This window comes from Anguilla rostrata, chromosome 18 (assembly GCF_018555375.3).
Source record: "Anguilla rostrata isolate EN2019 chromosome 18, ASM1855537v3, whole genome shotgun sequence".
Classification (NCBI taxonomy): domain Eukaryota; kingdom Metazoa; phylum Chordata; class Actinopteri; order Anguilliformes; family Anguillidae; genus Anguilla; species Anguilla rostrata.
The window spans coordinates 3,681,631-3,698,506 of record NC_057950.1 but is presented as its reverse complement, the minus strand read 5'-3'; the positions used below and the strand labels follow the sequence as shown (position 1 = coordinate 3,698,506).

At 48.6% G+C, this 16,876-nt stretch overlaps 1 protein-coding gene across 1 annotated transcript in view; it reads left to right on the top strand.

The window, feature by feature from the left end:
- loxl4 (lysyl oxidase-like 4) overlaps window positions 1-16,876 on the top strand; it is a 39,415-nt gene that overhangs the window by 12,497 nt on the left and 10,042 nt on the right. The window contains exons 5-11 of the mRNA XM_064317628.1: window positions 2,814-2,852; window positions 3,038-3,251; window positions 4,176-4,356; window positions 11,668-11,822; window positions 12,379-12,546; window positions 14,417-14,579; window positions 15,081-15,324. Of these exons, the coding sequence (XP_064173698.1) occupies window positions 2,814-2,852; window positions 3,038-3,251; window positions 4,176-4,356; window positions 11,668-11,822; window positions 12,379-12,546; window positions 14,417-14,579; window positions 15,081-15,324 (1,164 nt within the window). The remainder of the gene's footprint in view (window positions 1-2,813; window positions 2,853-3,037; window positions 3,252-4,175; window positions 4,357-11,667; window positions 11,823-12,378; window positions 12,547-14,416; window positions 14,580-15,080; window positions 15,325-16,876) is intronic.

The window sequence follows — 16,876 nt, the reverse complement described above, 5'->3', positions numbered from 1 at the left end:
CGCACCAGCCGCAGCGGCAGTGCCTCTGCATCCAAAAAAAACCGGGTTTGGAATTACGGTTGCCTTTCATGCTCCCTTCCTGTCACCTGACCGTCCAGCTTCCTGTTCCAGTTTAGAATAACATCGTGGCCACTTCCTGTGTGTTTGTTTTTAAAGGCTTGTTCATCTGCAGTGCAGTGAATGTGGTCTGAGCCTGTGATCTTGCTGGTCTTGTATGTTGTTTTCCTGCTCATTTGCACACAGCTATAATCTGTAGTGAAGAGTGATGAACTGGAGTAATTCTGGTGAGGCCATGAACTGGACACTATTTAATATCAGAAACTATACCTGAATTGAGTATTATCTTAACCATGTGTTAGTGTGTGTATGTGTGTGTTTACAGTGCTGTGAAGAAGTATTTGTCTCCTTTCTGATTTCCTCTGTTATTGAATGATCAAGCACCCATATCACCCGTGTGAAAAAGTAATTGCACCCTTAGTTACTCAATCAACCAGTTAACCAAATGTAATTGATCATTAGATTCAGCTGATTGAACACGGCCAGGCTTGATTGCAGTCAGCACTGTTGAAACTAAACCTGACTGATATTGAACCTTACCATCAAAGTGAAGTAGTCACCACACGGTTTCTATAAGCACAGTCTGAAAAGGGTTACAAAGCCATTTTTAAGTCTCTGGGACCGAACCACAATGAGAGCCATTATCTCCTAATGGAGAACACTTGGAACAGTGGTGAATCTTCCTAGGAGTAGCCAGCCATCACAAAATTCCTTAATATATTAAATATGGGTATTTAATAATGTTTTTCATTAAATAAATTAAATAATAATAATAAAATGTGTGTTCACTCAGGTTCCCTTTGTCTAATGTTACATTTAGTCTAAAGATCTGAAACCATTCAGTGTGACAAATATGCAGTAATGGAGGAAATCAGGAAAGGGGGCAAATACTTACTCATGGCCCTGCATACATAGATTATATTCTCTTATTTGTGTGAAATATTGCGTATACATTCATTTTTGTGCCAGCTGTACTTGCAATGAAAAGGCTGTAGTGTATTTTATATGCCTCTGTCTATATATACCCTTTATTGGGGTGTTTCAGGTGCAGGTCCTGCTATTACAGAACACACCCACCTGAACACAACGTGCCTGCACACCACAGCCCACCGCACGGCCACAAAAGAGCCCTTTGAACGCTGCTGTTCTCCCTCTCCTTTTTTATGGGCCTGGGCGTGCGAGCCCCCCCCCCACCCCCCCACCCCCCCACCCCCCCCGGCTCAGGGGCAGTCACTCTGCTTCTCCAGACACAGGGGAACAGCGCCAGCACTGTGGGCCCCTTTATTAAAACGCACAGGCACCTGTTTGTGTCCGTACGGGACGTACAGGACGTGCGGGACGCGGGAGGGTCGAGCCCATGACCGGCGCGAGGCCTGGCTCACGCTGACCCCCCCGGACACCCTCACGCCTGCTCGGCTGTAACTGTAGGGTCTTTGATGTGGGCCAGACCACCAGCCCCCCTCCCACCCCCCACCTTGCCCCCCATGCCTGATATGGTCCTGGGGCAGGTGGGGGGGAGGGGGGGGGGCATGCTAGACTGCCAGGAACTCTTCGCCCTGGCCAGGGCACTTAGATGCCAGGCATGCATGCTCCAGGAGGAAACGTGTGTTTTGTGAATCAACATTTTTTGTTTTATTTATTTTTTTAAGACCCTGTTTGCTGTTTGGCTTTCTCCCCCCTCCCGTTCGCGTGACCCAAAAGCGTGAGGGGAACGCGGACCAGAACCGTGCCTGTTTGTGTGTTTGTGTGTTTAAGTTCTCATTCGCATTTCCCAAAAGCGGGGCCCATCCCTGTTCCCGGACTTCATTACCTTACACATCTATATGAATACTACAGATGTTGTGAGCAAATAGAACCTATTTTCCTTCTCTAAATGTGCACCAAATTTCCATCTGTCTTTGCTCCCCTCCCACTTTCTTCAAGGGTACACTTTGTAACACTTAGTCACACTTTACACTTGTTATTTCTATATAAACTGTATATATCCACTGTATTATTAATGTGTAATTATATACACATTTTAGTATTCATAAAACTCAACATATATTCTGAATTTGGCTCACTTGTGATTCCAAACATTAATACGAACACAAGATCCTTTACATGAGGCAGGGATGTCCGGTAGGAATGAGTGAGATAAGCTGATTGGCTAGATGGTGGTGACAATGGAGAATGATTGAGACAAGCTGATTGGCTAGATGGTGGTGACAATGGAGAATGATTGAGACAAGCTGATTGGCTGGATGGTGGTGATAGTGTAATCTCTCCACAGATTTGCATTTTCTGCACTCTCATTTTGTCTTCTTAGTGAGATGTTCGCTGTTAGGATTGCTGCTCACACAGGGCCTGGGTTCACACACACAGCTTCAATTCAACCAATATTTATTCTTAACTTTGACTTAAAAACATACAGTCTAGCAGCCCAGCCTGGCTGTATACTCATGAAGAAACAAACAAAATGTTTATTTATAAGTCAACCCTAAGGACAAACGTTGATTGAATACAGGCCTATTTATACAGCTAGGAATACTGGTTTCTATTTCTTTCAGTGGCACCCTAAGGTCCACCATAAATGCATGGTAACATCCCAAAAGCGCAGTCTTTAACTGTGAAACACAGTGCCCTTCAAATATAGTGCACTTCAACCTATATGCCAATCTTTCAGTGGTGATGTGCAAGTATGTCTTTTAATTTGTAACTGTGACAGGCAAGATGTGCTTACCTTTCACCTGTTAACCACAAATTATCTTTTACAGAAAAATATGGGACTCAAAGATCAAAGATCCAGCCACCAGGTGAGTTTTTGTTTTCACTTGTGTATTTGACTGTTTATACTTTTTTGTTCCGAGGACTCCCTGAAGTGAAAATGTTAAAAGCACAACTGTAATTTCCTTTTCTTGAAACGTTCTGCACATAAGAATTACAGTTGGGATTTACACACCGGAGAGCCCCAGCCCACATCTCCTCTCTCCACCTGCAGGTTGAGCATCATGGCCGGGAAGAAGGGATTCTGGGTCGAGAAGGTGCACTGCCTGGGCACGGAGGTCAGCCTGGCGCAGTGCCACGCCCAGCTGTCCATCCCGCGCAGCCCCGTCCCGTGCCGGAACGGGCGTCACGCCGTGGCCCGCTGCGTCCCCGGGCCCCAGTTCGCCCGAATCTCCTCCGGCCGGCCCCAGGCCCCACACCCCGGGGTGGTGAGAAGCCTAATGTATCTGTTAGCACGTTAGCGCTGCAGTGTGTTAGCATGTTAATGCTGCATTGCGCTGGCTTATTAAAGCTGCAGTGCATGGTAGCGCTGGAGTGTGTTAGCATGTTGGCACTGAAGTATACTAGCATGTTAGTGCTGCAGTTTGTTAGCATGTTAGCACTGCAGTGTGTTAGCACGTTAGTGCTGCAAAACGTTAGCACGTTAGCATTGGAGTATGTCAGCATGTTAGCTCTGCAGTGTGTTAGCATGTTAGTGCTGTAGTACGTTAGCATGTTAGAGCTGTAGGGTGTTAGCACGTTAGCGCTGCAGTATGTTAGCATGTTAGCGCCGCAGTATTCAACTGGGTGACTATGAGGGAACTTTATCTCTGCCAGGATTTCATACCCTTTCCATCTCCTGTCACTGCAGTCTCAAGTCGCATTATGTACTAGCAATAAATACCGCACCCAGCCCCGTAGGCTCTGGTGTGACAGATTGCATCAAAGGTCTGGAATTGTTTAACTGCAGTTTGCAGAAATGGTTTTACAAAACCACTGAACCAAACCCTGAGTACAGATCATGCAGATGTGAGTACAGATCGTACTGATGTAGACAGATGCAAATCGGACTCTAAAGTCTTTGGAGTTACAGGAATAGCCCAAGTGAATGTGTAAGCGTGCGTAAGGACACGCACGACCGATGCTTTGGATGACGAGCACACTCTCTCTGTCTCTCTCTCTCTCTCTGTCCCTCCGTCCCTCTCTCTCCCTCTCTCTCTCTCCCTCCCTCTCCCCCTCTCTCTCACTCTCTCCCTCCCTCACTCCCCCAATCACTCTCTTTCCCTCTCTTTCTCTCCTCTCTCTCTCCCTCCCTCTCCCCCCCCACTCACTCTCTCTCCCTCTATCTCACCCCCCCAACACCCCCCCCCCAGCCGGTGGTGCGGTTGAAGGCGGGCCCGAGGCTGGGGGAGGGCCGTGTGGAGGTGCTGCGGGAGGGGAAGTGGGGGACCGTGTGCGACCACCTGTGGGACCTGACCTCCGCCAGCGTGGTGTGCAGGGAGCTGGGATTCGGCACCGCCAGGGAGGCCCCGACCGGGGCCCACATGGGACAAGGTCAGACCCGCTACCGGCACAGCCGCTAAAACTGCTACGCTAAACATTTAGCTTAAATGTGTGGAAAATTCATGAAAAAAATATTATATATATCTCATCTTAATGCCCAATTTGTTCTGCATATTTTATGGTAATGGAAGGGAAGAATGGAATTCCATGAGGTCCATAAAGGTCCCAAAGGTTCAGACATATTTAAACATATCAGACACGAAAGAGTATCTCAGGAGAGAAACATTACGGTCCCATAAATCGGCGACAAACACAACGAGATGTGCACGTTTGCGCTGTCGTTCTCGCTCTCCTATGTGGAAATCTGTAGATTGGTGTGATATTTAACTTGTTTGCATGTTAGCGCTGCTGTACGTTAGTGCTGCAGTGTGTTCCAGTGGCAAACGGAATGTACCGCTTAACGTTGTCGATGCTGCACACACAATTCTGCGCTACAGTGCCTTCCAGTGTTTTCTACGGTGTGCTGACCTGACAGGCTGGCTGTTTCCGGGACAACTAACCTGGTTCCCTAGTTTTCCGTCCGTGAAGTCACATTTTACAGACTGTAGGACTTGGTGGTACTGGGTTTGTGAGCACAAGATCATTGATGGTCTGAAGAGGACATTTAGCTTCCACTGATGTCTTCTGAAATTAATGTGTAGGCGTGCACCTTCTCCTTGGAAGTACGTGGAATCAAGTTCTCTTATGAATTCCTTGAATCTGTTGTATCCGTCAGTGGAGACAGATAGTCGTGTATAGATCTTTTTCACTCGTTTATCTGTGATGGCCGGCCTTCTCTCTGCAAGGCACATCTGAAAAAGGCATAAAACTTGTTGTTTGGCATAGTGCACATTCCATTCAACCAGAAATGTACTTGTGAAAGGACACGGGTTTGCATTTTGGCGTCTTCTCCTTCCTTCAAGGCTCACGTTCTTCTTGTTCTCTTACGGCATGTGTCCTTCCAGTCCGGCATTTCCCCATATTTATTTACTCAGAGAAGTGACAGCCTTTGGTGTGGAAGTGCTTAAGGAACCAGCCAGTACAGGCTGCCATCCAGGCTGGCTGGTCCAACCCAAACACCCAAACAGACCTGGGTCAAGTACGTATTTGTTTTGGATTCAAATACTTTTCTGTGCTCTGTTGATCTTGCCTGGTAATTGAGCCTGCCAATATAACCAGAAGGTGGAGTTTACACTTTTTGAGAGTATTTCATTGGTTCCAATACGCCAGACAAGATCAGTAAAGCTAATGGTACATTTCTGTTTAAGTTCCACTGTGTTTCTTTTTAAGTTAATATCAGCAGATGCTGACTGTAGTCAGCTTGCGAGGTTGTAATTTGTAAGTTTGTAAGTGAGGAAAAAGTTTGACACTGGCTGAATGTACAGAAGGTCGACCGCACAGTGGTTGGATGGAGTTTCATGTGTGACCTGACTGTGTTCATTTTGTATGTTTCCCAGAACCTTGTGGTCTTAGTCATATTCCTCAGACACTCAAAAAGTCATTCATCAGATTTAGATATTTGGGCAGGTGAACTTCCTGTGACCACCGTAACTGGGGGGGGTCTGAGAGTGTTTGAGAAGCGCCCCTGCTAAGTTAAGTAGGGCCAGGAAGTGTTGGTGTTTACGGAGACTTTGTCTTTGAGGTATTTTGAGGTATTTGTTTACGGATTCCACGCACATCTGAGGGAGTCTCTGAGCCTGGCGGCTTATCTGAGTCACTCCAAGCCCTTCTGCCTCTGAATCTCGGGAGAATTTGCATGAAGTCGAAATGCGTCGACGATCCTCCAATGAGTTTTTTTTTTCCCGTCGCACGTTATCTGCTCTTTACCGTGCCTTGATCGGGCCGCGATCTGATCCACCTGCCGCCAAACTGTTGCCGTGGAGATGACAGCAGGAAGGGGGCGTGAGAGGTCGCTGGGCGGCTAGCCGCTTTGAGCTGAAACTGCAGGTGCGCACCAGTTTGCTTTGGCATTGGGGATCTGTGGTGCCTGCTGAGCATCCACCTGACTGAGCCCTTTGGGGAAAGGCAGGGATAACATTTCACTCAACGTCAACGATTCAGCGGAAGGCGAAACTAGCCGTGCTGTCGAATCAGGTCTTGCCAACTCGAGCAGCTGACATCTATCTCTCTCCTAATCCATAAAGGAAATCTTCTGTCCTGGAAGATTATTAGACAGCGTCGAGCAAAACTAAGGTCCCGAAAAAAAGTCCTGTTTGATTGAGTAACATGCACTCAGGTGACCTCCTGACTGGGTGATAAGCTCATTTCAGACTCTGGGCGCTTCAGAAGGTATTTTCAGGGATACGCACACGGAGCCTGCCTGTACTCAGCGGCTGGGTCTTTCTCCGGGTCTCCGGGATTTAAGCTCATTCAGGCTCGCCGCTGCTCTCTCCTCCTCCTCCAGACCTTTTGTGTTCTCCTGTTCATTCTGCTGTACGGAAAAAAGCAAAACCTGGTCAGGACTGGGAGTGGCGAGATATTGCGCTGTGTCTCAAAATGTCAGTCAGCTTTTCCTGGGATTGAGGCTTCCTGTTTGCTCTCTGTTCGCCCCTTTGGGTGGAGTGTACTGTAACGGTTAGAGAACTGGGCTGGTGACTCTGAGGTTGCAGGTTCAAATCCCAGATGGGGAACTGCGGCTGTACCACTGAACAAGCTACAGGTACTTAGCCTGATTTGCTTCAGTGCATATCATGAATGCATTCTGTGTAAAAATTGTCCCAGCCTCTCTGGGTGTGTGTGCTAAGCACGGTGTTGTCCCCGCACAAGCCCTTACTGTTGGTCCGGCCACATCCCCTGAAGATGAAAGTTGCCTTTATTTCCATAACACGGCTGTCACGGCTGCCGCTTTACACTCGTGTGTAATTTCGCCCGGTGCGCTCCAGGCCACAAAAACACATGTCCTGAGACGAGGGCGCACATTAGCGTCCAAATGAGAGAAAGGGCGCAGGCGGGGGAGGGGCCGTAACGAGCGGCGCGCCGGGGTGGATTTCCTGTGCCGGACACGCGGCCTGGTACCGCGCGGGCTCATAATGAGAGCCTCCCGCCCCCGCCCCCGCCCCCGCCGCCGCCGCCGCCGTCTCTATCTTTACCCGCCTCTTAACCGTCACCGGAAACCGTCCCGCTGATTAGACTCCAGGGAAAAAGAGCTTTCTGGAGAGTCCTCTCCGCGTTTGTTTGGCCGGCTGAGGAGGAAGCTGAGAGGAGACAGCTTCATTCAGGCCGAGAGGAGACAGCTTCATTCAGGCTGAGAGGAGACAGCTTCATTCAGGCCGATAGGAGACAGCTTCATTCAGGCTGAGAGGAGACAGCTTCATTCAGGCTGAGAGGAGACAGCTTCATTCAGGCCAATAGGAGACAGCTTCATTCAGGCCGATAGGAGACAGCTTCATTCAGGCTGAGAGGAGACAGCTTCATTCAGGCTGATAGGCATGAGCTTCATTCAGGCCAATAGGAGACAGCTTCATTCTGGCTGATAAGAGACAGCTTCATTCAGGCTGAGAGGAGACAGCTTCATTCATTCTGAGAGGAGACAGCTTCATTCAGGCTGAGAGGAGACAGCTTCATTCAGGCTGAGAGGAGACAGCTTCATTCAGGCTGATAGGCATGAGCTTCATTCAGGCCAATAGGAGACAGCTTCATTCAGGCTGAGTGGAGACAGCTTCATTCAGGCTGAGAGGAGACGGCTTCATTCAGGCCATAGGAACAGCTTCATTCAGGCCGATAGGAGACAGCTTCATGACAACATGGCGGCACCTACATACTGCACTTCCCGGGCATTCAAAATGCTTTTCACAAAACCCCGTGCAGATTCAATTCAGTGACTTGGTCTGTATTTTCTCTACCGTCTATGGTCCTACTGTATATCTATATGACCTCACTGTCCTTGATGTTCTGGAGGCTTAGTGATCTATTCTGTTGCTTCCGGAACATTCTGAGCCACAGCCCACTTAAAGAGTGACTGCATTTTTTTGGTGGTCCGCCATGTTTAAACTGTGGGCAGACATATGTTCAAATATGGAACAGAAACAGCTTCTAAAGATCAAACGTGTGTGTAGACTAGCTGGTACAGGTGCAGACCGGCGTGCATACGAGTGGAAAGTACATTATATACTGCATGTTATTTTTATAATGTATCTCACCACTCGCTCCATCCCCTCCTGTGATCCACCAAGGCATCCCGCCGCAGAGTTAAATAGCAAGTTCGTTAGAACATGTTTTGGATTCAATGAACGTTTGTCCTTTGTGAAGACCCACATGCACTTTATTTGCACGTCAGTTCAGGTTCAGGGCAAATTTGGATTGAATCCATACCAACATCTTTTGAAAGGAAAAAAATATTTGCTGTGCTAACGTCTTCAGGAAGAGTGTGCTTCAGGGCCAAGAATCCCTGAGTGAAAATGCGACTGACCTCGCTCGTGTGTCTGGAGACTGCACTGAGCATGCCCAGGCGGATGAAAGGAGTCCTATCTTCCCCTGCTTGTCCTCGCATGGCTGGCTCTCGCCCTCTGTGGCGAAGGGAACCATGGCAACCGAGCTGCCACTCAAGGACCCCAGCAACAAAGAGAACAAAGAGACGCCCCCCTCCCCCCTCCGCGCTGCTCACCTGGAGATGCCACGCCACACGGCACAGTGCTCACCTTTACCTGGGATCTGATCGAAGCATTAATCTACACCGTTCACCTGCTGTGCGAACACTGCTAGGTCTTACCTGGGATCTGATCAAAGCACTACTCAACACTGTTCACCTGCTGTACGAACACTGCTAGGTCTTACCTGGGATCTGATCAAAGCACTAATCAACACTGTTCACATGCAGTGCGAACACTGCTCGCCCTTACCTGGGATCTGATCAAAGCACTAATCAACACAGCGTACGTGCTGTGCGAACACTGCTAGGTCTTACCTGAGATCTGAGAGAATCAAAGCGTCCAATCGGGTCTGCTCAGGCGGAGGTTCTTCCGAGTGGGCAGAGATGTGGAAGTGGAGGCCTGGGAATGCTGAATCCAGTCTTGGCATCAGCGGAGAGAAGGGATTTTAACCTGCTCCTCAGACAGTACATTACTACAGGCAGCGGCCGTCCCACAAAAGCGGAACACGATGAAAACGGGAGCGGGCTCGTTTAATCTTAAAAAAAGGCAAATGTGTGGGTTACGCTCCGGAAGCCGCAGAACGCTCATCCCTTAAGTGTGTCTTCCACGGCTGCCAACGCCGTCCTGATCCTCCCGTCTTTCAGCGTTGGCTGCCTTTTCACATTTTTTGGGTGTAATCCATTTTCATCTGTCTGCCTGACTGCCTGTGTGTGTGTGTGTGTGTGTGTGAGAGAGAGAGTGAGAGAGAGAGAGAGGGGACAGACAGATCAGATCAATTCAGAAAGTCAAAGCTGTCGATTTTCTTAGGGACAGTTTCCCAGATTTTTTTTCTAGTGGAATTCGGTAGATTTTTACTGTGTACACCAAATGTCGCCATAGATTCTGGAACAAACCTAAGGTTGCACATTGCACAGGCAGCAATTCTTGCCAAGGCTTCTCTAAAGCATTTGTCTAAAGTAATTTAAATCCCTCAAGTATGTGTATATGAACATAGATCAGTTTTCCTAGGCTCGGTTTGAATTTCTCGTTTCCGTCTGCGTTCAGGCGGTTGCCGTGTTCTGCTGGTGTAGCGAAGACGGCGGTGTTTCTGAGATGAAAAAAAAAGAAAAAACAGAGACGAAATTACACACACATGCCGAGATTCTTGTTCACATCATGAGCTGCCTAAATTACAGGGGCGGGCCTCCTCTGTACATTTCCCATTTTAAACTGCTGGTGTACATTCAAATGTACGGTGGTTTTCTGTCTGTCTGTGTGTAATTTTCTCCCTGCCTCTGAATGGGAGCTTCTTGTATTTAGAGCAGGATTTCCAGTCATTTGTTTCCTGTCTGCTGCAGTTCTCAGAACTGTGGCCCCGATGCAGATGCACAGGGTGGAAATCACAGTCGCCCCGATAGTATAAACAGCAAGTTGCCGCTCCTGCTGGTCTGTGATTGGTTGAGCCCCCCCCCCCCATCCCAGATGTTTTGACCTGCTCCCCTGGACTACATTTAGCGAGCTGGGGTTCACCTCTGCTCTCTGAGCAGTGAGACGGTCCTCAGTTACTCCTTTCACAGCCTTCGCCTAACGTTTGTGCAGCGTACACCTAACGTTTGGGCAGCGTACGCCTAACGGTTGTGTGATTTGCGTAGCAGCGCAGTAGCATTGTAGCGATGTGAAAATGTAGCTCGAATGTTACACGAACTTGTTGAACGAACTTGTTTTCTCAGGGTCCTCCCCTGGTCTTTGACTCCTGATGTTTGGGGTTCACCGTTTACCCAGTTTTGGCCTGGTTGGATGCGGTCTCCTGAGGGGGAGAGAGAGAGGTCAAACGCCATCTGCAGGCAAGAAAGAATGGCGGTAATGGTCTGTGGCGGAATCATGACTGTAAGAACAAAGTTCTTATCGTCACAACAAAGCCACCAGACAGCGAGACCAAACAGACACAAGCCAAGTTTTTTGGGACAAGCGTGTTGGGTTTGAAAACAAACACAGACAATGTTTATCGAGCTTTGCTCCACCTCCACCTCCACCACAATGGCCTCGTGAGCCTGGATTGCACTATAGTCTTTACTCCTCTCTGCTACAAGCCTGGCGAAAGGAGAACCGTTAAGAACCCTAAATCTGCCCTTTGTAACAGAACTAACGACTAACCAATCAAATTAAATCAGTGAAGCCGGAGACTAAGGAGAAGACAGTCCCACTTTGGCTAACTGTCCTCAGAGATTTGGATCAGTCCCAGTCAACATTTTTGTGGTAAAAGTGGAAAAACCATTTAAGGCGTTCAGGTGAAAACCAGGTTACATTTGGTTGAACAGTGAAAGTTTTCCAGCCAACTAGGACATAGACTGACAATATCTGGGTGGAACCTGAGCTATATTGGGGATAACCTAGTCTGGGTATGTCAAAATGTCTCTCCTAGCCTAGATTTCCACCCCTCTTGATGTCTCAATTCCAGCTTTTGCTCTCTGGGGTTGAGGGTGTCTCCCCTGCACACCTTGGGTGTGTCTATCGCTGCTATTTTTACCAGAAGGTCCGGTGCGAATATCTAGAGATCTCTCACAGTCTGCCAGTCTGGATTCTGAGACTACAGCCATCTCTTTCCCATGTGCACCTCCACACCAGGTTTATGGACCATTTACCTTCTAAGGACAGGAATGTTGGCAAGAACCTGCCTTGGATGAATGTGGCTCCCCAGCTGGGACTGCAGCTAACGTGCTAACGAGCTACTGGAACTGCTTGGCTTTCCTTGCAGGCACGGGCCCTATCCACATGAACTTGGTGCAGTGCCTGGGCACGGAGAGCTCCATCATGAACTGCTACTACCGTGAGGTCACCCCCAGGACCTGCAAACACGGCCAGGACGCCTCGGTCCGCTGCAATGTGCCCAAAACAGGGCTGGAGAGCACGGTGAGGCCCCTGACAGGCAGCCCGACCACACGCATCAGAGCGCGATTTAACACATGCATCAGAGCGCGATTTAACACATGCATCAGAGCGCGATTTAACACACGCATCAGAGCGCAGTTTAACACATGCATCAGAGCACATATGCATCAGAGCACATTTTAACACATGCATCAGAGCTCATTTTAACACATGTATCAGAGCTCATTTTAACACATGCATCAGACCGCATTTTAACACACGCATCAGAGCACATTTTAACACACGCATCAGAGCACATTTTAACACACGCATCAGAGCACATTTTAACACATGCATCAGAGCGCATTTTAACACATGCATCAGAGCGTATTTTAACACACTCATCAGAGCGCATTTTAACACACACATCAGAGCGCATTTTAATCTTTAATTTTTACAAAGACATGGGGGTATGGAGGTTCTGAATGCCTGTTATCTTGAAGAAGCCCCATCTGCAGATGAAACCGTGTCGTGGTGTAACGCGAGTTTGCTCTGAGTAAGAGGCCGGCCTCTCTCTGGGCCCCTGGTCCTGTTTCAGGTGCGTCTGGCGGGGGGGAGGCAGCCAGGCGAGGGCCGCGTGGAGGTGCTGATGGACGTGGGGGGCCGGAAACGCTGGGGCGCGGTCTGCAGCGAAAACTGGGGCATCAACGAGGCCATGGTCGTCTGCCGGCAACTGGGCTTCGGCTTTGCAGCTCAAGCACACCAGGTGAGATTCTTTACACTGTCGGTAGCTAGGCTACAGCTCTGCACCAGGTGAGATTCTTTACACTGTCGGTAGCTAGGCTACGACTCTGCAGCTAGTGCACACCAGGTGAGATTCTTTATACTGTCGGTAGCTAGGCTACGACTCTGCACCAGGTGAGATTCTTTACCCTGTCTGCAGCTAGGCTACGACTCTGCAGCTAGTGCACACCAGGTGAGATTCTTTACACTGTCGGTAGCTAGGCTACAGCTCTGCACCAGGTGAGATTCTTTACACTGTCTGGAGCTAGGCTACGACTCTGCAGCTAGTGCACACCAGGTGAGATTCTTTACCCTGTTGGTAGCTAGGCTACGACTCTGCACCAGGTGAGATTCTTTATACTGTCGGTAGCTAGGCTACAGCTCTGCACCAGGTGAGATTCTTTATACTGTCGGTAGCTAGGCTACAGCTCTGCACCAGGTGAGATTCTTTATACTGTCGGTAGCTAGGCTACAGCTCTGCACCAGGTGAGATTCTTTACACTGTCGGTAGCTAGGCTACAGCTCTGCACCAGATGAGATTCTTTATACTTTCTGGAGCTAGGCTACAGCTCTGCTGCTTGTGCACACCAGGTGAGATTCTTTACCCTGTCTGCAGCTAGGCTACGACTCTGCAGGTGGTAAATTATTTTTGTTATTTTCCGCACATGTACAAGGAAACAACGTTACCACTGAGCTAACTGACAATCAGAAATTGATTAAATGCGATTATGAGATGCGTTTTATTTTTCATAGCTGTTGCTTTGACCAGTGCTGTGTGGTGTGTGCGTGTACAGGTGCAGAATTGGAATAGAATAAGGGTGGAAAAATAAGATATTAAATACAGGGCGGCAGTGTCCACACCAAAAGTCCCGACAGAAACGTTTCTGTTGAGCTGTGATGTGTAAAAAAAAAGGCAAAAAAAAATCACAAGGAACCGTTCAGGCTGGCGTGCTTCTGTGCAAAGCCCTCTGGGATTCCTCTGGCTTATAGTATTGTCCCGGCTCTTAGCGTCCATCAGAAAGAACCAGTTTGTCCTTTTCCAAAAATATATGAGTACGCACCATTTCACAGCCATTTCTAATGGCTCCTTTTTATTTCCCTGAGACGTATTTCACTGAGCTTTGTGTTGCAGGCTCACTTGTGCCGGTCAAAGCCATGTTTAATGTGCTTCTAGGGGCGTTTTTGTTTGATTTAATCTTCTGGACGCCGTTTGGCTTTCATGGCCTTCTGTGCTGTTCCCCGAAGGAGGATAATTGCAGGTTCTTAAGCTCAATTTGCTTGTGTATAAGAATGCCAGGAAAAGAAAATCTTAAAAATAATTTTTTTTTTTGCTTGGACAAGGGCAAAAACGCTCATTTGCATCATGCCACACACCAGTTGGGATGACAGAAAAGTGATGATTCGTACATGTTAGAGTTTCTATAGGTGGGTGTTCCTTTATGACCATTGTTCAGGGCACTTTGAAGAAATAGTGTGCTGTTGGCATGCTTAGCTTGGTGAGCATAGTCGAGTCAGGGATATGAGATACTGATGTGCTGATGTGTATACCGATGTGCCTGTGTGTGTACGCATGTGTGTTTGTGTGTGCATGTGCGTGCGTGCATGTGTGCGTGTGTGCATGTGTGTGTGTTTTTGTGTGTGTGTTTGTGTGTGTGCATGTTTGTGTGTGTGTGTGTGTGTGTGTGTGTGTGTGTGCGTGCGTGTGTATATGTGTGTGTGCGTGTGCGTGTGTGTGCGTGCGTGTGTATATGTGCATGTGTGTGTGTGTGTGTGTGTGTGCGTGTGTGTGCGTGCGTGTGTATATGTGCATGTGTGTGTGTGTGTGTGTGTGCCTGCGTGTGTGTGTATCACAGGAGACCTGGTATTGGCCCGGAGACCCAGGAGCCAGCGAGGTGCTCCTGAGCGGGACCCACTGCATCGGGACGGAGCTGTCCATCCAGCAGTGCCGCCGGAACGGCAACCTGTACTGCCCCCGGGGGGGCGCGGCCCGGTCCGCTGGGGTCACCTGTGCCGAGGGTAAGTGTGCTCCCCCCAATTCTGGTTGTTAGCTGATCGTTCACTGATTGTTGGCTGGTTGTTGGCTGATTGTTGGCTGGTTGTTAGCTGATCAATGGCTGGTTGTTGGCTGGTTGTTGGCTGATCATTAGTTGGTTGGTGGCTGATCGTTTGCTGGTTGGTGGCTGATTGTTTGCTGGTTGTTACCTGATCGTTCACTGATCGTTGGCTAGTTGTTGGCTGATCGTTGGCTGGTTGCCGGCTGATCGTTGGCTGGTTGTTAGGTGATTGTTAGCTGGTTGTTAGCTGATCATCGGCTGGTTGTTAGCTGAATGTTGGCTGGTTGTTAGCTGATCGTTGGCTGGTTGTTGGCTGATCATTGGCTGATTGTTGACTGATCATTGGCTGGTTATTGGCTGATCGTAGACTGTTTGTTAACTGATTGTTAGCTGATTGTTGGCTGGTAGTTGGCTGATCGTTGGCTGGTTGTCGGCTGATCCTTGGCTCCCTGCCCCCTGCCAGCGGCTCCAGACCTGGTGATGGACGCCCAGCTGGTGCAGGAGACGGCGTACCTGGAGGACCGCCCCCTGCACCTGCTCACCTGCGCCAACGAGGAGAACTGCCTGTCGTCGTCCGCTGCGCGCATGCGCTGGCCGTACGGGCACCGCCGCCTCCTGCGCTTCTCCTCCCGCATCCTCAACCTGGGCAAGGCCGACTTCCGCCCCAGGGCCGGCCGCGAGTCCTGGACCTGGCACCAGTGCCACAGGTACCCTCTACCGCTCACCCAACTCCCAATCCTCTCATTTCAGGGCCATGTACCACTCACCCACATCCTAATCCTCTCATTCCAGGGTCCTGTACTGCTCACCCAACTCCCAATCCTCTCATTTCAGGGTCCTGTACCACTCACCCAAATCCTAATCCTCTCATTTCAGGGCCCTGTACTACTCAGTCAACTCTTAATCTTGTCTTTTCATTTTATTTACTGTATGCGTGCCAGACGAGGCTCAGATACATGTTTTAAATGACTCTTTACATCAGGTTCCCATCCTGTTGTGTGGTTTTTTTTTTTGTTTCCTCATATTTTGCAACCAGTTTATGCCTTCAGAAGGTGTGAGAATGAGGCTGTCATTATCATATCAATGTTGTGAATTAAGCATGTGCTGAAACAAACTGAAAAAGACACTGCGGCCATTCCGGATTTCAGTTAGGTGAATCCCTGAAAATGGTCAGCGGAACATTTATTGCCAAAATGTGCAATCATATGAAATCAGAACTTTATTCTGAGTATTTATGAAAATATTTTTTCTTATCAGCTTGTCAGGAATCTGTAGCAATTTTAACGGTGTCTTTAGTATTTCAAATAATTATCTCACCCATGTCTGGTACATACTGACTGTCTTATACACTCTGTGCGCGCTTCTTGTTTTTAATGTATGTGTCTCCAGTGCTGCTTTATGGGTCTGAAACACCTTCATATGTTTTTCTCACAAGTGCCACTACTGGCATTTTCCTCTGATTCCACTTCAAATGCCCTCTTTGTTCTGTTGGTTTATATGTGACGTGATTTTTTTTTTTTTGCCTACCGTGTAAAAAATAACCTGTGAGTAACAAGTGCTTTCAGCGTATGGCTGTTCCCAGTTCGTGTCACTGGTGGCCTGTGTGTCTGTACCTGGTGACTCGGGGGGGGGTGGGGGGTTAATTAGCTGCCGTGACCTGGCCCCGCCCTCACAGGTAGTTTACTGAAATAATGACGGGTCCGTTTCGTGAAGACAAGGCGGGTCGTTGTGGGGGGGGGCCCAGAGGCACTGTGGGTAATCCGCAGCCTCCGGGCCCCCTTCGTTAATCTCTTCCATCAACACGTGCGCCTGAAAGGGCCCCATTCAGGGCCTTCAGTGCAGGGCATTGTGGGCCGGGTCCTCCAGGGGTCCACCCCGTGCCACACACCTTGTGTAGAGTGAGGTCATCGGCTGGCCCGTCTCATAAGAGCCTGGTTATTCCCTCTGCTCCAAATCTGAACCCCTCAGGCACCCTGCTGCACCCCTGCCCCCCCCATCCAGGGCTCCCCACAGGGGAAGTTTGTATCTTAATGAACACCATGGCCAATGTATTATTATTAATAATGATAATAATAATAATAATAATAATTATTATTATTCATATTATTATTATTATTATTCATATTATTATTATTATTATAAAATTATTATTCATATTATTATTACAAAAGAATATATGCAATGTATAATCCATCCATCCATCCATTATCTATACCCGCTCATCCTAGTCAGGGTCGCAGTGGGGTGCTGGAGCCTATC